This window comes from Acomys russatus, chromosome 26 (genome assembly GCF_903995435.1).
Source record: "Acomys russatus chromosome 26, mAcoRus1.1, whole genome shotgun sequence".
NCBI classification, from domain to species: domain Eukaryota; kingdom Metazoa; phylum Chordata; class Mammalia; order Rodentia; family Muridae; genus Acomys; species Acomys russatus.
The window spans coordinates 21,383,180-21,408,068 of NC_067162.1; the positions used below are offsets into that span (position 1 = coordinate 21,383,180).

The 24,889-nt window shown below is 53.2% G+C and overlaps 1 protein-coding gene across 1 annotated transcript; it reads left to right on the plus strand.

The window, feature by feature from the left end:
- On the plus strand, positions 1–23,166 carry Mmp15 (matrix metallopeptidase 15). Its single transcript, XM_051168705.1, has 10 exons — positions 1–1,083; positions 15,463–15,611; positions 16,381–16,506; positions 17,828–18,135; positions 18,456–18,617; positions 19,358–19,611; positions 20,015–20,153; positions 21,257–21,407; positions 21,557–21,672; positions 22,669–23,166. Exons 1-10 carry the CDS (start codon positions 928–930, stop codon positions 23,082–23,084), a joined length of 1,977 nt encoding a protein of 658 aa, XP_051024662.1. The 5' UTR covers positions 1–927; the 3' UTR covers positions 23,085–23,166.
- The last annotated feature ends 1,723 nt before the right edge of the window (positions 23,167–24,889 follow it).

Below are 24,889 nucleotides of genomic sequence, written 5' to 3' on the forward strand. Positions count from 1 at the left end.
ATGCAAGTCCTTATCGCCTCCCACCTGGTGGCTGCGGTAATCTACACGCAGCCCTCGAATGGAGACCACGCCTTCCTTGCTCCCTTCTTCACTTTAGGTACGAGTGATGGGGTCACCCCTGCTCCCCAGAAGCAGAGATGGGAGCTAAGCAGGCTAGGGGAGGTTTGCTGCCATCAGGAAAGATGAGAAGGTTCACCCACCTGCCCGGGGCAACCCAGCGGACACCTGCTACTGAAAAGCCTCGGGTTAGGTACCGCCCCTAGCCTCCGCCTGGCTTTGCGCACAGGGAGCACACTGGCCCTTTAAGAGCGGCGGGCGCCGCGCTCTGGGAGTAGAACTGCGGAGCCAAACTCGCCGGGGACGCGGGGCGCTGGCTAGCTGGCTGGCGGGCTCGTCGGTCTCTCGGGCGGGTTCTGGGCGCTCCTCCCGGGACTGCCTGGGAATCCAGGCCCGGTTGGGCGCGGCGGCAAGTGGAGTCACCGGCGGGAGGCGCGCGCTCTAGGCAGCGCGGGGGACCTGGGCATGGACAGAGAGAGCAGGGCGCGCAGGGGGCGCCGCGGGACCGGGCGGCCGGAGCGCTAACCAGACAAAGGCTCTGGAGTTGCGCTTGCTCTCGGGGGCCGGGGCCAGGGCGCACCGCGCCAAAGCTGCGAGACTCTGCGGCGTGCAGCTCGGCCGGTCCCCTTCTCCGGCGGGCGAGTTCCCGCGTGCCCCGACCTGCCCTGCCCGTTTCTCCTCGGGTTTGGGAATTTGCAGAGGGGACCTGAGCGGCTCCGGCAGGCACCGGGAGCCCGAGGTCAGCCAGGAGCCCGCGGGGCCGAGAGCCAGGGAGCGTCGCAAGTTTCCCAGCCGCGCGCGAGGACCCGGCGCCGGCTAGCGAGCCAGCCCCGCGGGCAGCTCTCGGGACCCGGCTGGCTGCCGAAGAGCATGGGCAGCAGCGACCGGAGCGCGCTCGGACGGCCAAGCTGCATAGGCAGTTGCCTCAGCGGCCGAGCTTGGCTGCTCCCGCTGCTACTACTGGTGCTTCTGGACTGCCTGGGCCGCGGTGCGGCGTCTGAGGACGCCGAAGTGTACGCCGCTGAGGTAAGAACCGGGGGGGGGGGGGGGGGGGGAAGAGAGTGCAGGGTGCGAACCACGCCCGCAGCGGGGGTCTGCATGTTGGGGAGACGCACCGGGCCTTGGGGGTGAAGGCCGATCGGGACTGGAGAGCATAGACAGAAAAGCAGGACTGGCACGCTGCCACTCCCTGGCTGGAGCTCTGCAGCGCGCCTCTTCCCAAAGCCCTGAGAGCACAAGGCTCGCAGCCGCTCTGCATCCTGAAGCCGCTCGGGACAGTGACCTACCCTAGCTTGAGTCCCTGCAGCCGCTTCCTCAGCCCCTAGACCTCGCCTCCGGTCTTTTCGCCGGTGCAGATTCCTCGAGAGCCGGATCCGCGCACTGTGGGCTTTGAGTGTGAAGGGGTGGGGTGCTGCGGGTAGTGAGTTAGAGCTCAGGCGGAGTAAGAGCCCCGCAGCGCTCGCGCTCTGGCTGACACTCCTTTGGGTGATGTCGTGCGTTGCCCTGCGGGCCAGGATGGTTGGGGGATGGGTGTGAATCTCCCAGGCAGATGACCGATTTTCTTTGGTGCTTTGGTGACTTTCATGCGCTGAAGCATTCTCACGCCAGGGTGGGGTCTGAAGGACAGACCCTATCTCACTTTTCCCACCAGCGCCCCTACGCCCAGGCCTGGGTGAAACAGGGTAGACTCCACGCCTCTTTTCTCTGGAAGCTGGGCTGACGTCCATATGCTGGCCGCTCTCTGGATTGGTCCAGCGAGTGACCAGGCGCCTGTCTCACTGCACTGAGTCCCAACCGGTACCTCTCCCTCCAGTGTATCCCCAGTGCTTGCTCAGTCACCCCAGGGTACCTTCGAACTTTTACTCATCCTTCTTTCCAGCCCTGGGAGAAAGGGAGACAAGGTATGGAATCTGGAGGAAGGAAGAGCCAGGAGCTATATCTTCCTTCTAGGCTTGGGGCCTCGGTGTCCTTGGGTTGCCTGGAGTGATGGCCTGATCGAGCACTGTTGATATTTGCAGGCAGCCCATATGGCCATCCCAGCCCCGAAGGCTTACTCGCTTTTGTAGTCTTCCTGAGAGATTTTTCCAATGGGAAGTCTGCTTCCTCCCCACCCTATTTTAATAAAAAGTTGGGGGGACCAGTTACACTTTAAGCCAATCTTCCACTGGCTTTGCCCTCTTCCCTCATCAGGTCAGAGAGTTGCAGGGAACAAGTTGGGGCCCCCAACTCAATTCACAAGGACTAGAGGCAGAGGCTTACAGGGATTGCTTGCCAGTGACCAAGGTACTACCACTGGAGAAAATGCCAACGAATTTTAAGTCACAGATTCCCCTTAGAGAGTTTGTGGTTATATAGACCAAGCTGGAGTTTGATGGTTGTGCATTGTGAAAGGACCTCCTGCATGGCCAGGAACTGGACGCTGGGACCTGAGATTTGGGGAGCCTCCTCCGAGTGAGGAAGCACAGCTGGGTGTGCCTATAGTCCACCACCCCCCACATAAGAGAGCCATGGTGGTCTTGGCTAGGATTGACTTTGGAAACACAATCTTGGCTGTGCATAGGATGTGGCTGGAAAGGACTCTGAAATGTTGTGTGTTGGAATCCACAGTGGGTGGAAGGACAGATGTCTTAGCCCCTAGAGTTGGCTTTTTGGCATGCAGGCAACCCTGCGAGACCCCCTCAGGACTGCCTATTTGAGCCCAAAGAGTCCCTGAGGCCTTAGTGGCCAGCCTTATGTAGTGTCCTTTTGGGGGGGGGTGTTGTACGCTGTGTATTCAAATGCTGATTTCTGTACCCAGAGATCTGGTTAGGCCGGACTTGGGCATTGTCATTATTATGAAGCATCTCCTGTCTTGGTATGTTGTAAACATTGTTCTCCACCACCTACTGATTGGTCAAATAAAGAGCTGAACAGCCAATAGCTGGGCAGGAGAGGATGGGTGGAGGAACTTCTGCTCCCAGTGAGGGGGGTGTCTCAGGTGGGGGCCAGGGAGAGGTAGGAGTTGCCATGAGAACGTGAGTGAAGAAGAAGAGGCCAGATTGAGACCAAGATGGCAGGTAACAAGCTGGTTGTGGTGGCGCACACCTTTAATCCCAGCACTCAGGAGGCAGAGGCAGGTGGATCTCTTGAGTTCAAGGCCAGCTTGGTCTACAAAGCGAGTCTAGGACAGCTAGGACTGTTACACAGAGAAAGCCTGTCTCAGAAAACCTAAAAGAAAAAAAAAAAAAAAATGGCAGGTAACTGGCCATGTGGCTGGGAAGTAGGCCAGGCCAGCATAGTCAGGTTAAAATAGCTCAGTATCTGCCCAGCTATAATGCTTAAAGCTTTTAATAAAGTTCGTAGGTCTCCGTGTCATTATCAGCAGCTATGGCAGACATGGAAAGCTATAATTTTCCAGTGTCCAGATCCCCTTTCCTTTGAGACAGGCTCTGGTTCTCACCTAAGGGAGTCCACAGCCCTAGACCTCTGGTTAGCTCATGGCTATGAGTACCTTGGTAACTGAGCCAAGGCCAGCACCCACCTCTTCTCAACATCCCAGGTGGCAGCCACAGGAATTCACTAGACTAAGGAACCAGAAACTGGCCTGTGCTAGAAGCTGCCACACACCTACACCTAGCACCCAGTAGCCTTCCTTCCTTGGCAAAGTTCTCCTGAGCTGCTCTGCCCTGGCCTCTCCCATTTTTCTCCCTATGGACAGGCACTGTTCTGGGACCCCACCTGGATGACCTGCCCGCCACTGGCCACCCCATCAGGGTCCTATTGTCTAGCAGTACCTAGCAACCCGAGTGCCTTTGCTTTTTGCTAGAGGAACTCTTCCTCCAGCCCGGTCCCGCAACTTTGCATTGTCAGCCTGTCCCGTGGAAGTGACTCAGGCCACCGGAGTTCACGGCTGTGGGGCCACCAACTCCCACCTTCTCTGAATAGCGTCACAAGTCTTCCTGCCCCCACCCGACCACAGCCGAAGATGAGCAAAAGGAGGCTGGGTTCTTTTCTTTTCTTTTCTTTTTTTAATTGATATTTCTCTGTGTACCCCTGGCCGTCCTCAAACTTAGAAAGGTCTGCCTGCCTCTGCCTCCCAAGTGCTGGGATTAAAGGTTTTATGATTAAAAAGAAAATGATAAGATACCGGGCAGCAGATATTATGTTATAGAGGAGTTTATTAAATGAGCATGGGGGGAAGGAAAGGGAGGAGTGGTAACCCAGAGGGGGGGGGATGGGAGAGAGGAACGAGAAGAGGGGAGGGGGAAAGGGAGGTTCGAGGTAGGACTGTCCTTTTATATAGCCCTGGGCAGGGCCACACCCCACGAGGCAGGTAGGCAATGACATCACAGGTAGGCAGGCTGAAGCAGAATCCTAACAAAAGGCATGCGCCACCACTGCCTGGCCTTAAGAGTTCTTTTCTTTTGATCTTCGGATCTGACTGGAGTCACTGTCTGTGTGCCTGTCTCCTCTTGTATACCAAGATGGTCATTGTAAGTTTCCTCATATTAATAATTCCTTCTCAGCCATGAAACAGAAACTGCACAGGCCCCAGGTCTTCTCTAAAGGGAAAGGGGTTTCATGTTGGGCTCCTAGCAGGGATGACTAAGAGACCAGGTCTTCAAACGTTCTCAAGATGCGGGGGAGGTGTTGGGGTGTGGTAGGCACAGCTGAGGACAGATGTGGACGTCTTTAGTACCATCCCTTAACATCTCACTGTGTTTGGCGATGTCCCTTGGTCCAACCATCATTGACCTCCTTGTGTGGCTTCATTGGGACAGCATGTGGGTCTGGCCTGCCGCCCACTGTGACCCCTGGATACACTCACTTCGTATTGTCCCACCCCAAGGAGGAAGACCTCTCAAAGACACCCCTGGATGTGGGCAGGAAACCTCACATGTCCATACCCTCTCCCCTAAAGATTTTCTCCAAAAGCCCCGTCAATAACTTGCCATCTAAGCCACCCGTGCCAGTTCAGAACGGCATGCCGTAGGTGTGCAAAAGGTATTTAGCTCTGGCTGTCCTTTTGTGGCTGGATCCAGGAACTTCTTGGCATTGTTACCCTGCTGGGAATTTGGCTTCTGCCTGAGGGTTCAAAAGCTGCATCCTCAGTCTCACCCCAAGACTTAGGTGGACACTGAGGCAGGAACAGAACCCCGTGTCCAGTTCTACTTGGGTACAGTGTTCTGAGTCAGCAGAAGCAAAGAGGGGTTGGGGACACTCTGCTTGGACACCTCTTCCTTTCTAAGAGGATCCTGGGAGAGTCAGACCCTGGGGATAGCTGAGCGGTCCCAGGCCTGAGCACATTGACACCTTCTAGTTGCAAGAGCCCCCCTGGAGGGCTTGAGAAGTGGGCATCTGAGCACTGTTCCCCAAAGGATATGTGTTCTGAGATTACCTAGAGACTAGCAATCGCCCTCTGAAAAAAGTATCAAAATGTACAGCCATACCATAGGCAAGTGCGTTAGCAGTCATGGGTCTGCCGAGGGACACAAGGGGTACCAAACGCCGTACCCCTTAGTGAGACAGGAGGAAATAAATAGAAGAGCTGGCTTGCCCTCCTCTGTTGTCAGGAGAAGCTGGGATAGGCAGATGAGGAGCCAAGTAACAGCCACCAGCAGGAGGCTTTGGAGATGTCCTGTGTTCCATAGCCGGGGATAACTGAGCCCCCAAGCTATGCAGCCTGGAGAGCAAGTTCTGGATCAGCTAAGGCTGGCTTTCAGACCTGGGGACCACCATGGAGACATGAGGGCCCTAGCTCCATGTCTAGCACTTAGCATCACAGCCCTTGGTAAAATGAATGGCTGAAGGGGGGGCGGGAGAATGGCTGAGAAGCAAGTGGCATTCGTGGTTGGCAAGTTGTTGAACAAGTCAGAACTACAGTTTTCCTGCCTATAAAATGGTAATAGCCATGGTACTTGCTTGATGGAGCTATGGGGAGATCTATTCTGTTTATAGGCAATGCTGAATGCTGTACACAGCCAGCCCAAGAGCGTCAGGCGTTATCTCAGTATTTTCATTGTATGAATTCTGTCTAGGAACATTCTAGAAGCATTTTCACATTTCTTCTTCCTTTTAACTCTTTGCATATGGAGAAGGAAACTATTCCCTCTAGGTACAAGGGACTGCAGAACTAGACTTTGAACCCAGAACCTTCTTTCTTGGAGCCTCAATATGGGTTAAAGGTCAAGTTGCAAGGTTTCCACCTTCTGCTTAGTAGGAGCCTGCTGAGACTAAACACGATGGGAGGGTCTTTTCAGGGGTTCTGCCAAAGCTGTCCTATTCCATCACTGAGGAGGGAAGGTCCAGGTGATACTCAAAGCCTGGTGGCTAGCCAACGTTGAAAACTCCTGACAAACAAAGGCCCCTTCCGCTCCGCCCTGCCCCTGCCCGCCCACAGGCCAAAGGACCCCTTTGTTTTTCCTTCAGGTTAAGGCTTGTGGGGGAGGCTTGGGCGGTTGCCTCCTTCCTGCTTCCCTGCCTAGGAAGTTCCCCAGAATCACCATCACCCACAGCTTTCTTTAAAATACATAGTGGACTAGGGGATTGGTGGTCCTGGCCTGTAATCACAGATCCTTGGGAGGCTGAGGCAGGAGGATTCCAAATTTCAGGGCTGCCTGGTCAAGGCCAGCTTAGGCAACTTCATGAGACCCCATTTTATTATGACTACTACTATTATTGTTGTTGTTGTTTGTGAGTTTAAGACCAGCCTGGTCTGCAAAGCGAGTCCAGGACAGCCAAGGCTACCCAGAGAAAACTCTGTCTTGAAAAACTAAAACAAAATAAAATAAAAGGTAAAAAACAGTCTGGGATAGAGCTCTGAGGTAGAGTGCTTGTCTAGCATGTTCTAGCTCTGTAATCAATCAATCCCCAATTCTGGATGTTATGATATTTGATAAAGGCCACGCTGCAACATATATGCCCTGGGGAGAGAGGAAGAGGAGAGGAATTAGGGCCTGGAGAAGTAGAGGATACTTGAATATGTGGACAGGCGGTCAGACAGACAGGGACAGAGCCATGAGGGCAGAGAGAGAGGGGGAAAAGACAGAGAGCAAGAGGCAGGGATAGTGGGTGGGGCCCTGATACGTGGCACACACCTAGCAGCGGCAGGTGATGACATCATATGCTGGCGTTGGGGGCAGGGAAATTCTGGGCCTAGAGAGATAGATGATGGCTCAAATCTGAGAGTGTATACTGCAGAGCACCCAGATTTTTGGTTCCCAGCATCAATGTCAGGCAGCTCACAACTACCACTAAGGTGTCTGGCCTCCAGGAACACCCAAACTCATGTTCACATGACACAAACCTGTACAAATCCTTTTCTTTTTTTTTAAGACTCATGATGGTCTAGGTATGATTGTATATGCTTATAATCCCAGGATTTGGAAACCTGAGGCAGAAGGATCCCAAGTTCACAGTGAGAAGTAGATTGGGTTCCCCAAACCTTCTTGTCCTAGAACTGTTTAAACAGGCCATGCTACCCTTGGTTGTGACAGGGTCTCTCTGTGTTGCCCTGGCTAGCCTGGAATTTACTATGTAGACCAGGATGGCTTCAAATTCACAGAGATCGCCTTGCCTCTGCTTCCCAAATTCTGTGATGGAAGATGTGCATCACCATGCCCAGTTAGCTCTCTCTTCCTTTTCTAGTCTCGTGTCTGGTCATTCAAGCTCTTATCCCTGTTCAGCCTGACCCCATTTTTTGTTTGTTGGTTTGGTTTTGTTTTTTGTTTTTTTGAGATAGGGTTTCTCTGTGTGGCCTTGACCGTCCTGGACTTGCTTTGTAGACCAGGCTGGCCTCGAACTCACAGAGATCCACCTGCCTCTGCCTCCCGAGTGCTGGGATTAAAGGCGTGCGCCACCACCGCCAGGCAGCCTGACTCCATTTTACAGAGACAGAGACTAAGGTTCGCACTTGTCTTAGCCACAGTCAGTTTCTCATATGCCTTTAGTGTGGTCGAGCAACTGGGCCTGGGCAAGTGTCTACGCAGCCTTTGGGGAGCTTTCTAAGAGTCACAGATGGAATAAGCTGCCTAGGGCAACTCTGAGCCCCCTGTCACTGCAGGAGTGCCTGCAAGATGAATATGTGACCCTGCCTCCTGTAGGGTAGCTGGGCTTGGTGGCTTTGGAAACCTTACCCTGCCTCCTCCCTGCCTTCCACCACTCCCCAGAGCCACAATGCATCTTGCTAGTACAGAGCAAGCCCTGTCTCTCGTAGGGCCTCCATCCCAGAACTGTTCGGCACCTGTTCCTTCTGGTATGGCCAACAGAGCAGGGCTCTAGTTTGTCCCCAAGAATCCTCAGAGGGAGAGTATGGGACAGGGGAAAGAAACCTCATAAGATCTTGGAAGGTCTGTCTCAGAAAAACCAAATAAAAAAAAAAAAAAAAAAAAAAAATCTTGGAAGGCCTGGGGGCTAATCCATCTTTGATGATCCTGACAAGCTTCCCTTTGTTCCTGGCTGGGCAAAACGTGCTTGGGGCTGGCTACTCAGATTACCAAGGGAGTTGAGGTGAGAGACAGAACAGAACCCTTGAGATTGTTCTTATCACTTGGAGCCTGATAAGGCCCTTGGAGGACGGGCTGCTATGCTACTGGTCAAACCCCCAGTGTAAACCCCTGGGAGTGGACTCTCGGTACAGTAATGGTTCTGGCCGGGTCCCCAGCCCGCCCCCTCTCCAATAGGCACAGCATCGGCCTGGGATCTGGGGCCTCCTTCTCAGATAAGCCCTCCCTGCGGGCTTGTGCCTCTCCTTACTGCTTCAGCAGGCCTGGAGGAGGGCAGCCTGGCTCAGTGCCCAGACCCAGCCAGAGATCTTGGGTGTGGGAAGGATTAGGTGCCCTGCCTCAGTGCTGTGCAGTTCCTGGGAAGGGCCAGAGCCCAGCATACTAGGCTAAGGGAATGGGAACACCACAGAAACCTCCCGTGCCAGCCCGGCCTATCCCAGATCAGCTGTGTGACTCTGAATAATAGTCAGCAGGCTGCCTTTGAACTTTGCTCCCAGGACAATGCGCACAGATAGATGTTTATCTTTCAAGAGGTGGCTGTGAGCATTAAATGGCTCACAGGAGGTTCTTGGGGTTTTTTGTTTGTTTGTTTGTTTGGTGGTTGTTGTTGTTGGTTTGGGGTTTTTTCTTTCTGTTTGGTTTAGTTTTGGTTTTGGTTTTTCGAGACAGGGTTTCTCGGTAGCCTTCGCTGTCCTGGACTTACTTCGTAGACCAGACTGGCCTCGAACTCACAAAGATCTACCTGCCTACATGGGATCTAAGGCATGTGCCCCCCGCCCCCCCAGGCCCATGCCCTGGGCTACTCAGATTTTGTTTACAGTCTCCTGAGAATCAGGAATTTCCCTTATGACTTACTGTCCCTTGTCTTCCTGTTTGGAGTCAGCGACTTTACCTGCAGTATCAGTAAATACTTACAGGATGGAGACTGAAGCTCAAAGCAATGGCCAGGACAGCCATGACTCTAGGGCTCAGGAACACCCCACAATCACACTCTGGCCTAAAGATGGGAGAGAGGCCTCATGGCCCAGTGGCCTCTTCAGAGCCCTCCTATCTGTCATTCGACGGTGGCCCTCATGGACAGGATAGCAAGCTCCGGGTTAGGATCCTGCCTTTGTTATGCCCAGTACTGACTTCCATGCCTCAGTTTCCCCTCAGAGAAGCACAGCTTCACCTGCTCAGTTTACCTGTGAACCTCTAGATAGGGGAACAGGAGCCACCATGTACAAGGGACAGACAGCATCAATAGGAAGAGGCTGAATAGAGCCTTCTCTCACTTTGGGACCTTGGGTACTGTTCCCACCAGTTGTCCTGAAGCAGAACCTTAGTTACCTGGGGCTCAGGGGCCTGAGCTACCTGTCCCTGTCATTCTCAGGCAGTAGTGGCTGCCTTGTGCACCCGCACCTAAGCTGTCCTCACACACCGGTGTGGCCAGCCTCTAGAACGCCACGTTATAGCACTTACTCCCAACACTGGGAAGGTAAGAAGCTCCAAGGCGGTGGCTGCTGCCGCTTGGCAGATTTGTGGACGGACACTTGGTGTTCAGCCACCCTGAACACGTGTTTGCCAGAGGCAGCCCAGACATCAGCTTTAGCTCATCCTGGGAGGCTGCAGTTCTTTTCACCAGTCCCTGGTCAAGGGGGGGTATCACCAGCCACCTTCACCCCTGCAGTGGCTGTGAGGCACTGGCTGATAGGGAGATGGAAACGCTGCTTCCTGGGGGCTTAAAGGCTTTTAACTATGTGAAGGAGGGCCACCAGGCTCCCTTGGGACCTGTCTGTCTGGCAGCCCCACCCCCTCAGCTGGCTCTAGGGTAAAGTACCTCTTCTGCCAGATCTCTGCAGATCTCTGGAGTACTTTGCTGCAAACAGGCCGCCACCCTCCCCTCCCTGTGCAGGGGCTTGCTCCTGAGCCTCTGTCCCCAGCATGCCCCTTACAGCTCTGCAGACAGGCTAATCAGCCCTCCATGTCTCTGATTGCATACACTGGAGATATTTTTACCTTATGTAAATAGGTGATACAGAGGTGCTCTTATCTGTCGGCAGCCCTTCCCCCACCACCCAATACATCAGCTCCATGCCTTTTGCTATTAGCCTAATGGCCTTGCCCATAAGGCTTCAGGAAAGCTGTTCAGAAGGGAAGTGGTCCCGTTGTAGGAGCTTTGGAGGTTTCACTGCTTGGAAAGAACTGAGACATGGGGGCTGGAGAGATGGCTCAGTGGCTAAGAGCATTTGTTATTCTTCTAGAGGTCCTGAGTTTAATTCCCAGCAACCACATGGTGGCTCATAATGGTTTATAATGTGATCTGACGCCCTCTTCTGGCATGCAAACGTACAGGAAGACAAAGTGCTCAGATACATAAATAAATAAATTTATTTTTTATTTCTTGGTTTTTCAAGACAGAGTTTCTCTGTGTGGCCTTGGCTGTCCTAGACTCGATTTGTAGAGCAGGCTGGCCTTGAACTCAGAGCGATCGATCCACCTGCCTCTGCCTCCGGAGTGCTGGGATTAAAGGTGTGTGCCACCAGGCCCAGCTAAATAAATCTTTACAAGATAAAAAAATAAAAAGAACTGAGACAACCTGGTGGCACTCAGAGGAAGGACAGCAGGTTGCCAAGAAGAGACTTGATACCCTATAAGCATATACAGGGGGAGGTAATCCCCCTCAGGAACAGTCATAGGGGAGGGGAATAAGGGAAAAATGGGAGGGAGGGAAGAATGGGAGGATACAAGGGATGGGATAACCATTGAGATGTAACAAGAATAAATTAATTTTAAAAAATAAAAAAAAAAAAAAAAAAAAGAACAGACATTGTGGCAGCAGCTTCTGCTTCCTTGCTTCCTTGCTCCTGCCCGGGTCCGGGTACCACCCCCTCACCACCTTGATGGCATGAGGCAGCTGATCTTTCTTGGCATTTCTCAGAATTGTTCATTAGAATTGCTGCTTCAGGTCTGCTGGCATTCATGGACTTGAGAGCCTCGGAGCCCTCCTCTCCAATTACAGGGTCCCCCGGAAGCCTATAAGCTCTAGAGAGCCATGCTTCCTACAGCCCCCATCTGGAATGCTACCTGGCACAGTCAGAGTATATAGGAACATCTGGCAGAGTGGATGATGGGTAGGTGGATACATGGTATTTGCCTGACAAGTTCTAGAAGGGAACTGAACATACTCTTTGTGTCCTAAGAGCTTTCCCTCAGGCTGTGCCTCTCACACCTTACCCTAGTTTTATGCTACCGTGACACAAGGTAGTGTCGTCTGAAAAGAGGGAACCTCAATTGAGAAAATATCTCCATAAGGTCTGGCTGGAAGCTGGTGGCGCGTGCCTGTAATCCCAGCACTCGGGAAGGCAAAGGCAGAGGCAGGCAGCTCTCTGGGTTTGAGGCCAGCCTGGTCTACAAAATGAGTCCAAGATAACCAGGGCTACACAGAGAAACCCTGTTTTGGAAAAAAAAAAAAAACCGAAGGGAAGCTGTGCCTTGGGGAAAGGTCTTGTGAGAACAGGTAAGGTTAATCCACTAGAAGACAACTTGATGCCAGCTGAAAAGACCTGTGAACAGACCCTGGGAGGAGTTATATAAATGAGCCCAGAACTGGAGGCGGGGGGTCTTTGGAGACTTGGGATAGTTTTGGCTGTTCATCGCTCCACTTCGAGAAGCTCCTAGAGAGAACCGCTCAAGGGAGGGTTCCGGGCTCCTGCTGAAGTTCCGGATTCTGGTTACTCCAGGTTCTAGCAGAAGAAATCCTGCGGGCAACGCCAGGAGAATCATTCCTCAGAGCTGATATCCTTATGGTTTTGTTATTCTTTAATCCTCTTTTCCTATTGTTTCGGTTAGTCAGGTTATAAGGGACGTACCCTCGGTTAGTAAGTTCGTAATAAAATATATTGGTTAAGAAAACTGAACCTACAGTGCCTGGTGGCGCACGCCTTTAACCCCAGCCCTTGGGAGGCAGAGGCAGGTGGGTCGCTGTGAGTTCGAGGCCAGTCTGGTCTGCAGAGCAAGTTCAGGACAGCCAAGGCTACACAGAGAAGCCCTGTCTTGAAAAACCAAAAAGGAGAGGAGGAGGAAGAAAGAAAGAAAGAAAGAGAGAGAGAAATGATGGGGAGAGAAGAATGCAGGCTGAGCAAGCTAGGAAGCAGCTCTCCTGCATGGCCTCTGCGTCAGCTCCTGCCTGCAGGTTCCTGCCCTGTTTGAGTTCCTGTCCCAACTTCCTTCAGTGCTTCAGTGATGGACTGTGATGGGGAAGCTCAAGCCACATACACCCTTTCCTCCCCAACTTGCTTCAGTCATGGTTGAAAGGACTTCAGCCAGCTCAAGCATGACAAACATAGCCCGGCAGGCCTTGCCCCTCTCCCCATTCCCTCTGCCTTGCTAAACGCCATTAGATTACAATCTTAAAGCTGGCCACCAAGGTCTGTTCCCTTATTTGGACATTTCCTCCTGCAGAGGCTGACCACCGAGGGCCAGCTATCAAAGTATTAAAGTCCATCATTCAAAAGCCACCTTTGGGTCACCTAATTGACATGCCCAATTAAAATTAAACACCTCATCCTAACACAGGGTTTCCCCTTGTTAAACTGCCATTTTTCTATGGGCCATATCTGTCTCCTCTCTATCCAGACGCAGTCCTTTGTCCCTCTGGGACAAATATCCTGTCCCCTTCTCCCTCATCCTCTGTCTTCTGTCCTTGTCTCTTATTCTCTGTCCTTTGTCCCTTAGGGCAAATACATCTCCTTTGTCCTAAAAACTAGGTCGTGGGCCGTCCAGTGCTGAATACTGGTCTCGTCAATGCTGTTTCTTCACAGCAAAAGTAACTAGCTAAGATGCTGTATTATAGAGAACTTATGAGGAAACATTCAACGCACACAGTAGGAGCTGGAGGTGGAGGTCTGTTGGCGGGATAGTTTCCTACCATGCCTGAAGGCCTGAGTGTGAGCCCCAGCACAGCAGGAAACCGGGCCTGATAGTGCACACCTGTGATCTTGGCCCGTGACGGAAGAAGATAAGGAATTCAAGGTTATCCTTGGTTACAGAGCAAGTTGAAGGCTAGCCTGACTCGAGACCCTGTTTCAAAGTAAAATAAACAGTTCACAGCAGAGCAGGCACTGGGCTTTAGGCCCTTGTCACATCCTCTTGGCACACCATGCCTGGGCCTGTCTCTCCCCCCACTCCCACCCCCTTACCTGGAGGCCTTAGGACCTGCTGGGTTTCTCACCTGCTGAGACTGCAAGAGACCAATGAGATGGCTCAGCTGGTAAAGGTGCTTGCTTGGCGGCCCGAGACTACTTCCTGAGACCCATGTGGTAGGAGAAAACCCATCTCCTGTGACCACCACATGTATACCATGGCATGCGTGCCCACACATACACAAATAAAGCCAGGCATGGTTACATCCTCCTTTAAGCCCTGGCCTGAAAAGACAGAGGTGAGTTTGATCATATGAGTTTGAGGACAGCCTGGTCTACAAGTTCCAGGACAACCAGAGCTTATGACCCAGAAAATTATAGTTGCTAACGCTGAACCTAGTGTTCTCATGTTAAATAGTTATGCTGTTGGGCTGCCTTCTAAATATATTTAAACCCATAGATTTGTGTTGGTCCGAGAAGCCTCTTTGCCCAGTGGGTAGTGCTTAATGCAGAGTCTCATAACTGGTCCAAGTGCCAAGTGTATGTAACTATGTGTCCAGCTGTCGATGAATCATCTGTATTAACAGGTTAGGGAGCCGTGGAAAGGGTGGACAGAAAGAAGGGCTGATGGATAGAAGGGAGAGTTGTGAAACGGTGACTTTCAGATGGGGAGTGTCTGTTGAGCACATCAACTCCCAGCAGGTGTAATGACCTGCATAAGATCAAGCCAGTCAAAATTAAAGGTAAGGATTTTTCAAAGAATAAATAAAAGCCATCATTTTAAAAAATGATGCTGGAGAGGTAGGTCAGCAGTTATGAGCATGCACTGCTCTTGTGGAGGAACCAAGTTCAGTTCCCAGCTCCAGGAAATCCAACACCCTTTTCTGGATTCCATGGGAAAACACACACACACACACACACACACACACACACACACCTAAAAAATATTTTAATTAAAAACAGGATGGAGCCAACGGCATTGACAAACACCTGTAATCCCAGCACTCCAGGAGGCAGGGGCAGGGGCAGAGGCAGAGGCAGAGGCAGAGGCAGGCAGATCTCTGTGAGTTTGAGGTCAATCTGGTCTATGGAGTGAGTTCCAGGACAGCCAAGGCTACACAGAAAAGTCCTGTCACGAAAAAAACAAAACAAAAGCAGGGTTTGGGTTGGCTGTGGTGGCTCACGCCTATAATCCCAGCACTCAGGAGTCAGAGGCAGGTGGATCTCTGAGTTTGAGACCAGCCTGGTCTACAAAGCAATTTCCAGGACAGCCAAGATTATATAGAAAAACCCTGCCATGAAACACACACCATAACCACCACCACCCACCTACCAAAAAAAAAAAAAAAAGAGCGCCTACAAAGATGGCTCAGCTGTTAAGAGCATTTGCTGCTCTTGCAGGGGGCCAGAATTTGGTCCTCAGCACCTGCATCCAGTGGCTCAAAACTGCTTATGATTACAATTACAGTTCCTCCAGTGCCCTCTTCTGGCATTTGCAGGCACCTGCGCACGTACATACATGTGCACATGCATGGTGTGTGTGTGTGTCTGTGTCTGTGTGTGTAAAAACAAAATCCTAACAGAGATTCTGAACACTTGAGGCCCCCCCAGCAGCCACCTGGAGCAGAAGGGTCCCAGCCTGACGGGGCCAGGAAAGAATGTGCCGGGCAGCAGGAATGAGGCCCGAGATGATCTGAAGTGGGGTTTGGTGGTGAAGGGGTTCATAGGCCCTGGAAGAGTTGGGAGCTCTTGGGAACTGTGAGCAGTGACTGAGCAAACCTGGTTTGGCTTCTTTGCAGAACTGGCTGCGGCTCTATGGCTACCTGCCCCAGCCTAGCCGACACATGTCCACCATGCGTTCTGCCCAGATTCTGGCTTCTGCCCTTGCAGAGATGCAGAATTTCTATGGGATCCCTGTCACCGGTGTGCTTGATGAAGAGACAAAGGCGTGAGTCCCTCCATGCGACCCCTCCCAGACCCCATGGGCCTCCTGCCCTTCAGCCTGTTCCGAGGGGCCTTTGTTTGGTATTTGGAGTTTGCAGAGGAGAGTGACTTGGATAAGGAATGGCAAAAGATTTGGACTTGATGCTAATGCTTACTGTTTTAGCATGGCTGCCTGAAGCCTTATGTTAAGGATGGTAAGACGGGCGGGAGAGTTCAGATCACTGAGTGCCCATGCAGCTCACAGCTACCTGTAACTCAGATCAGATTCAAGGAATCTGAGAGGGCCTCAACAAATACCCGTGTGTACACATTGCACATAAATTCATGCAGGCACACAGACATAAAAAAATCGATCAATAAAAAAGAGAGATGAGACAGATGCAATCCAGCTTTGGCAGGAAAAGCATTATGTTCGATTAGTGATGTCTGCTACAGGCATGGGAATGGGAAAGTAGTTCTGTGCAGAAGTCCTGGATGGGACAACCTAGCTAGGCCTTGATCTGCTCCCATAGGACCCACATATAGATATATTGGGAAGCATGGAGCTTGACATACCCAGGACAGGAGGCCTCAAGAGCCCCCATCCATGCTTGGATTACACTCGGGAGAGGGAGCACACGTTTTTGAGTCACTGCTCAGTCTTCTTAAATTGGAATCTCTTTAGAGTCTCCCACCCCCAATACATCCATGCGAGGGAAAACTGGGAAGCAAGAGGGGGTTGGAAGGAGACGGACTGCCTGACCCATACTGACCCCTCTATATCTGTGGTCTAGATGGATGAAGCGGCCCCGCTGTGGGGTACCCGATCAGTTTGGGGTACGTGTGAAAGCCAACCTGCGCCGGCGGAAACGTTACACGCTGACGGGAAAGACGTGGAGCAATTACCACCTGACCTTCAGGTATGGGTCCAGCTTTGAAGGGAGCCACCCAGCCCCTCTTAGAGGGAAGTTTTCACAGAAGCCTACCAGAAGAGGTCCCACTAGCTGTGCTGATGGTCCCAGCCCACAGTCTAGGAAGCTGGGGGAAGGCCAGGTCTCTTTCAAGCATCTCCTGCTTGGTCCTTTCCTGGCCCCAGCTGGCTGCAGGCTTGACTGGCCTAATATGGCCAGGTGGGCTCTTGAATCAGTATGATTGAGGGTCAGCAAGTGTGGAGGTCAAGTGTCCTGCTTTCACTCAGGATCCCAGAGAGTGAATTCATGATCCACCTAGTCAGGCCCCCCCACCCCCCACTCCTCTGTCTGCACCAGCAGCTAAGTCTAATCCACAGGGAGGGTGCAGGCTTTAGGCTTCATGATATGCAGGCTATTGGCCAGTGGTTCTCAACCTGCAGGTCGTGACCCCTCTGGGGGTGGCATATCAGGTATTTATGTTATAATTCATAATAGTAGCAAAATTACAGTTATGAAGTAACAGTAATTTTATAGTTGGGAGGGTCACCACGTGAGCCAGTGTATTAAAGGGTCACAGCGTTAGGAAGGCTGAGAACCGCTGTTCTAGGCTGTATCTCCTTTATATATCACCTAATCCTCTCAAGGACCCAGCAAAGAAAGTACTACTCCCTCCCCCTTTTGCTGCCTTTCAGATAAAGAAACTGGAACTATGTAGTCAAATGCCCAAGATCACACAGCTAAAGTTAGGGTCTGTCTGCGCCTGGGGTTGACATGCCGAGTGGCAGAGTGGCTTAGCCGGTTTCCCAGATCTCAGCTACTCCCATCCCAGGGTCATAAAGCACCTGTACTTTGGTTGGGGTTTGGAGTTCGGGGGGGGGGACACGGCGCGGAAGGTTGTTTGCTAAGACAAGGTCAAGTCCTCCTGTTATACCCAGGATGCCCTCAAGCTTGTTATGTAGCTGAAGCTAACCCTGAACTCCCAATCCTCCTACCTCTACCTCCAAGTGGTGGGATTGCAGGCATGCACTACCATGCCTAGAGCCTTACTGTGGGCTTTTTGGTTTTTTGAGACAGGGTTTCTCTGTGTAGCCTTCACTGTCCTGGACTCACTGTATAGACCAAGCTGGCCTCGAACTCACAGAGATCCTCCTGTTTCTGCCTCCCAGAGTGCTGGGATTACAGGAGTATGCCACCATGCCCAACTTGACAAGTTCTAATTCATATCTAACAGTGGATCACGTGGCAGCTTTATGTGTTCTTAGGAAGGCGGCAGCAACGGATAGTAATCCCAGAGGCCCCTGTCCGTTCTTTCCTCCCCTCCCACCCGCAGCATTCAGAACTACACAGAGAAGCTGGGCTGGTACAACTCCATGGAGGCAGTTCGCAGGGCTTTCCATGTGTGGGAGCAGGTCACGCCCCTGGTCTTCCAGGAAGTGCCCTATGATGACATTCGGCTGCGAAGGCGAAAGGAGGCTGACATCATGGTACTCTTTGCCTCCGGCTTCCATGGCGACAGCTCACCGTTTGATGGTGCGGGTGGCTTTCTGGCCCATGCTTATTTCCCTGGCCCTGGTATGGGTGGGGACACCCATTTCGATGCAGACGAGCCGTGGACCTTCTCCAGCACTGACATGAACGGTGAGAACAGCTGGCCAGGGGTGGGAGGAGGCCAGGCAGTGCCCACGCTTGGCCAGCCCCTCCAGCACAGTAGCTTCCGGCTCAGGGGAGAGAATGTCCCCCCTATTTATGTCTCTGGAGCCCTGTACTTAATCTCAATCTGTTGTCCTACCAAGGGAAGGTGGGGAAAGAAGGGACTGTTGGCCCGTTTCTCAGATGGGGAAATTAGAAGCCACTGTCAGAGAAGCTCAGCCCCTTCTAAGGGAGAAGCAAGAGTAGGGTCCTTGGCAGCCCAGAGGGCCTGGGATGAACCGGAGTGACCGGGCGTGCCCCCACTACAGGAATCAGCCTCTTTCTGGTGGCCGTGCATGAGCTGGGCCATGCACTAGGGCTGGAGCACTCGAGCAACCCCAGCGCCATCATGGCCCCGTTCTACCAGTGGATGGACATTGACAACTTCCAGCTACCCGAGGATGACCTTCGGGGCATCCAGCAGCTGTATGGTGAGTAGGCACTGACCAGTTGGCCCTGCAAGATAGGCACTCTGCCCCTATTCTGTAGATAGGAGCACTGAGGTCTGGTCACTCGCCCAGAGCCCACGCTATGGCTCCAGGCTGGAGCGGCAAGGGGATGGATGCAAATGACCCACCCTATCTACTTCCTGTCCCTGGCAATATTCCTACTACACAAAGGGTGTTCTAAGGTCCCCAGGACCCATAGATTTGAGGCTGCTGCTTCCCCAGGCCAGACTCTTACCTAGCAAATCTTCAGTGGCAAGGTCTCCCCAAGGCCAGCTGTTCTGGTCAGGGCCTGTGCCTCCAGGTGGTACCTGACAGATGTCCCTTCTTCCATTCCCCAGCTACTCAGTAATGAGCTGTGCATCCCCGTAGAGAGTCCAAGTTGCAGAAGCCAGAGCTATGCTGACTCTGCCGGTGCCTTTCTTCCTAGAGGCTCACTGAGTGGGCCAGCATGAAGGGGCGTGTCCTTAGGCAAGACAGAGGCAGGTAGCCTCCCGTCCATCAGAGAGGTCAAGAAAAGTGTGGTGTGGAGCAGGCTTAGTGTGGAGGAAGGGGATCTGCTGTGGAGAGATAGGATCTTGTACCTTGAGCAGGTGCCTGCTAGGGCCCAAGCCTCTCCCTGCTGGGAGGCTCGGGACTCATTTTGTGTTGGGGAAGCTGGCATTCAGGCTGGGTTCCTGCATCTGCTCTCTCAACTTCTTGATCCCCCCCACCTCTCTCTGTAGGCTACCCAGATGGTAAGCCACAGCCCACCCAGCCTCTCCCTACCGTGAGGCCCCGGCGGCCAGGACGGCCAGACCACCAGCCACCTCGGCCTCCCCAGCCACCACATCCAGGTGGGAAGCCAGAAAGGCCCCCCAAGCCAGGGCCCCCACCCCAGCCCCGAGCCACAGAGAGGCCTGACCAGTATGGCCCCAACATCTGCGATGGCAACTTCGACACAGTGGCTGTGCTCCGCGGAGAGATGTTTGTGTTCAAGGTCTGGCCCCACACCCTCCTAGTGCCTCTTCCAGCCAACCCAGAGCCTGGCCCTGCCTCACCCTCCCATTGCCTCTCTAAAACCTATCCAGAGCCTTGCCTGGCTCCTTCCTTGCTAACAACTTCTGGGTGCCAACCAGACCCTACCTAGACCAGGAAGAAACCAACCCAAGGAAAAAAAAAGGGACTTATGGAGGGTCACAGGGCAATCAGGTTCCTGCTCCTTGGCCCAGAGCTCCCTCCTTGGAGCTGCTTTGGCTCTCCAGCTACGGCCTGGCTGCCTCCTCAGGGCCTCCACGGCCTCTCTCTGACAGATCATCCCTGACCTGGGAAGGAGCAGCTCCCACCCCTTAGCCAAGGTACCTTGCATGTGCCTGCCCATCAATACCCACACTCTTCCATAGGGCCGCTGGTTCTGGCGAGTCCGGCACAACCGTGTCCTGGACAACTACCCCATGCCAATCGGCCACTTCTGGCGTGGTCTGCCGGGGAACATAAGTGCTGCCTATGAGCGCCAGGATGGGCATTTTGTCTTTTTCAAAGGTAAGTCAGGATAGTGTGAGAGGGACTAAGCAGCCTTTGTGCCCTATTGCTGGCTCTAGGAAAGAAGAGAGCCCTGCACCTTCATTCTCCATTGTGGGTTCGCTCAACACCCAGAGGCAAGGCAGCAAGGTGTGGGTGGAGAGGTAGACAAGGGTCTGGGGGGCTTGGGCAGGCCTAAACTCTGGAGGCCCTGCATGTGTACCTGTCCATCTGCTGCAGCTTAGGAGTCCCACCCCTGCCTCTTATTCTCCTGAGAATGAATCCCCATAAGAGCAAGCTGTTCCCTTAAAAAGCAGGCCCACAAGGGCCTGAAGAGATGACTCAGTGGTTAAGAACATTGGCTGCTTGTCCAGAAGTCATGAGTTCAATTCCCAGCATGAGTTCAATACCCACATGGTGCCTCACAACCATCTATAAATGGAATCTAATGCCTTCTTCTGTCTGATGCTCTCTTCTGTCATGCAGTATACATGTAAATAGAGTGATTATATACATAAATAAATAAATCTTTAAAACAGGAAAAGAAATGCCGGTCATGGTGGTGCACACCTTTAATCCCAGCACTTGGGAGGCAGAGGCAGGCAGATCTCCATGAGTTCAAGGCCAGCCTGGCCTACAAAGGCGAGTCCAGGACAGCCAAGATAACACAGAAAAATCCTGTCTTGAAAAATCTAAAAAATAAAATAAAAAGGAAAGAAATAAACAGGTCCACAAGCCCACTTGGCCAGGATCTCTGTAGTCTATCTGCAGGGCAAACGCCTTGGGGGCTGGGGGTGGCAGTACCCCTGATAGATCAGCTGTCTCTCCTGCCCCACAGGCAGAAACTCTGAATGCAGAACTAGAAGGGCCATGTGTACTGTGTGGGTTGGGCTCGGGGGTAGCAGCTGACTTGTCCACAGAGAAATGAGTATCTCACGGACTTCTAGAGGATAGAAAGAGATGCGTGTTTGAGTAGCATTCTGAGTGTGTGTAGTGTGTTCACGTGTGTCAGGATGTATAGGGGTAGATGGTATGAATGGGCTGTGGATTCAGAAGAGCGTTTCTTCTGCCACATCCTTCCCAACCCAGGCCCCTCCTCACCCAGCTCACTGCTCCCCACACAGGTAACCGCTACTGGCTTTTTCGAGAAGCTAATCTGGAGCCTGGCTACCCACAGCCACTGACCAGCTATGGTACAGACATCCCCTATGACCGCATCGACACAGCCATCTGGTGGGAGCCCACGGGCCACACCTTCTTCTTTCAAGCCGACAGGTAAGCAGTTCGCTACGCCCCTTCCCCTAAAGGAGGAAGCTCTAGCCAGGCCCTCTCATCTGCAGACCTGCTCAGAGAGACCCTGTGGGGAAAAGGACGGAGGCCCAAGCAGGGCCTCCAAGTTCAGTGCCTGATACTTCCCGTCACAGGTACTGGCGCTTCAACGAGGAGACACAGCATGGAGACCCTGGCTACCCCAAGCCCATCAGTGTCTGGCAGGGGATCCCCAACTCTCCCAAAGGGGCCTTCCTCAGCAACGATGCAGGTACCAGTCCATCCCCTCCCAGAGGACCCACCCAGCACTTCCCACACACTCTGCTGCACACACAGGATACAGGGTTTGTCCGAGGTCCTATGGCACCATGATGGCATGGATGAGGGTACCTAATTGTGTCACGCTCTAGCATGACATCCTGCCCCTCCCTACATCATTACTGTGGACCTCCAGCCCCACAGCGAGAGAGGCTCCTGTCTAGGTGCCTCTCGTGTCTGTCCATGTCCAAAGCTGAAGCCAGGAACTCTAAACTTCAGTGTCGGAAGCAGGCTTCTCTCAGGGCAGCACTCACGGATCTGCGGAAAGAATCCTAGTATCTGCCATTGTAACTGAGTGACAGGGGTTGTGACACCTTTAATTCTCCAGCATGGTCTCTGTGTGTCCGGTGATTCTTATCTGGGACTCTGATTTAGGGCAGACCTGCTGCTGCTTTTGCCAGTGCCCAGCCTCATCACCTGATTCTGTCCCCACAGCCACTCTGAGCTCACTGTGCTCAGCAAAGCCCAAACACGCCCCTGGCTCCAAACCTGGCCCTTCCCAGTGTCTATCAGTGGGATGCATGCAAGGTGCCCAAGGCCAGAGAGTGCTCCAAAGAACAGCACTGGGTTCTGCCCCAGGTCCATCAAGGCCCAAGGCCACACAGCCCTGCTCTGGCTCTTAAGGTTGGGAATAAAGCCAATCCTGAGATGAACAGCAGGGTTCCTTGACACTGTGACCCTGGCAAGCTGTGGGTCCCTTCTGTATCCTGTCAGCCTGGCCAGGAAGCTGGGAGCCGAAAGGCAACATGCCACAAGAATGTAGCAGACTTGAGAAGGCTCAGGCAAGCAAGTGAGAAAAAAACAAAACAAAACAAGTGTTTTGTTTGTTTTCTGGTTCGGTTTTGGCTCCAGGAGACTCAGGACCACTTAACATACTCCGCAGGTGTTCTACCGACAAGTTCCAAACCCTCCCCAGCCTGAAACTGTTCTCGCCTGTCTGTCCCTCTAGCCTACACCTACTTCTACAAGGGCACCAAATACTGGAAATTCAACAATGAGCGCCTGCGGATGGAACCCGGCCACCCCAAATCCATCCTGCGGGACTTCATGGGCTGCCAGGAGCATGTGGAGCCCAGACCTCGGTGGCCGGACGTGGCTCGTCCACCCTTCAACCCCAACGGGGGTGCAGAGCCTGAGGTGGATGGCGACAGCAAAGAAGAGGACCTGGGTGACAAGGATGAGGGCAGCCGCGTGGTGGTGCAGATGGAGGAGGTGGTTCGGACAGTGAACGTGGTAGTGGTGCTGGTCCCCTTGCTGTTGCTGCTCTGTGTGCTGGGCCTGGCCTTCGCCTTGGTGCAGATGCAGCGCAAGGGTGCACCCCGCATGCTGCTCTACTGCAAGCGTTCGCTGCAGGAGTGGGTGTGACCACCTACCGCCCAAAGCATCGGTGCTCAGGTCCGCAGGGGGCAGGCGCGTGGTTCCAGATGCTCCCTCAGCCCAGTGGGGTCCCCCTGCTAGCCACGCACATTCCCCGGTCAGTCCTGTCCCTGCCCTCCTTTATTTATGCCCAGGTGTCTTTTTTTTTTCTTCCCCCTTTGGCACCTTCTTTCAGAATCTGTCCCTGCTGTCCTGACTGGGGCCAAGTGATGCTTAGAGTCTCTTGAGTGTACTGCTCCATACAGGGACTAAGGGACAGAGTCTCACTTCTGGAAGGCGGAAGGAGGCTGGGAAGCTTCTTCAGCTCTGGGTCTCCTCAGCCCAAACCTCTCTCCTCCCATGACAAGAGCTGTGTTTGCCTTGAAGCAGCCCATGGGGCTCCATCCTCCTGAATTTGCCTTAGGAGGAGCAGAGGGCCCAGGGGCCACCCTGATTACCATGAGGCTTGGTTCCTCTGAGAGCCCAGAAGCCCAAAAGGCCTTCCCATCCTGTACATGCAGCAGCTCCCACTCGCCCCTGGGCCTGCAGCTTCTTTCCTCTGGGAAGGGGCCCTGGACCTGTCTCAGCAAGGACCAAAGGGAGCCTACAGGGCTCCCCTCCCAATGCTCACCACTAGCCTCTCCTTCCTTAGGCTGCCCACATTCTCTTTCATTACCCCCACAGGTCTCAGGAGGCTGGGCACTCTCCCCTACTCTCTGGCTTCTGTTGTCTTTGTCCCAACCCTTGGAGAGATGGGACTGGGAGGTGGTGCACAGACTAGGGTACCCGAGATCCCCAGACAATGCCAGATGGTATGGATGCTCAGGATGTCACAGACCAGGCTTATGGGCTTCCTCCCTTCCAGAGCCCTGTCCCCACACGACACTGTGAGGCTCAGGCCAGCGGCTTACCCCGCACAGAGACTGTGGAACCCCCCCCCAAAGGAATCCACTATGGCCTGGGAAATCTGCCCCAAGGGTAAAAGGGGGCCTCCTTTCCTCTTTCCATTCTGGAGTCAGCAGGAGGCTTCTGTGGGAAATGGTACTGTACAGCTGGCTCTGTCACCCAGCATCCTCTGGGCCACCACCTCTCTCGCAGTGGTGGATTCTCATAGCCTAGCACTGGAGGTGGGCGGGGATCGGAGTCCCGCAGCTCTCACTAGACATCACTTCTGCAGAACCCGAGAGCCAGCGAGGGGTGGGGGCGGCAACCATCCTCATCGTTTTGTTCTGTAAATAACTGCACTGATTAAATAAATGTACAGCCAGCGAGTGTGGCTCTGTTTACATGCCTAGCATGTAGCAGGGCAGACAGGTGGGAGTCAAGCTGGGATGCTGAGGAACACCTTGCTCTTGGGATGGAGTACAGGAGGGTGGCCAGGGGTTAGAAGAGTGTGGGGGAACAGTAGGGAGCTGGCGTTTGGTGATGATAAAAGAGGAAACCCAGCTTCCCAAATGACCACATCTAGGAGCTATGGGAAGAGCCAGGCAAGGCCACTCAGTCCTCCCACCCACCTGGACTGGGCTTTGGGTAGCTTGAGAGATAACTTGAGCAAGATTTGCTCAGGGATGGCCCTGGAGAGAAAGTTGGGTAACGGGGCCTCTTTGTCTCTAGAATCTTCCCTTTCAGAAGACCTGCTGCCTTGTCTTTGTGGAGGCAAAAGATTCCACCACAGGCCCAAGACTGCAGGAATTAGAGTGCTGTGGGCCTGGGTGTGGGTGGTCAACTGGGATCCACCTGCGGTTCTGTGTCCGTGTTTAAAGGTGGAGCCAAATCAGAACCTCCCTTCCATCACCCAGCAGGCTGGGCAGCTA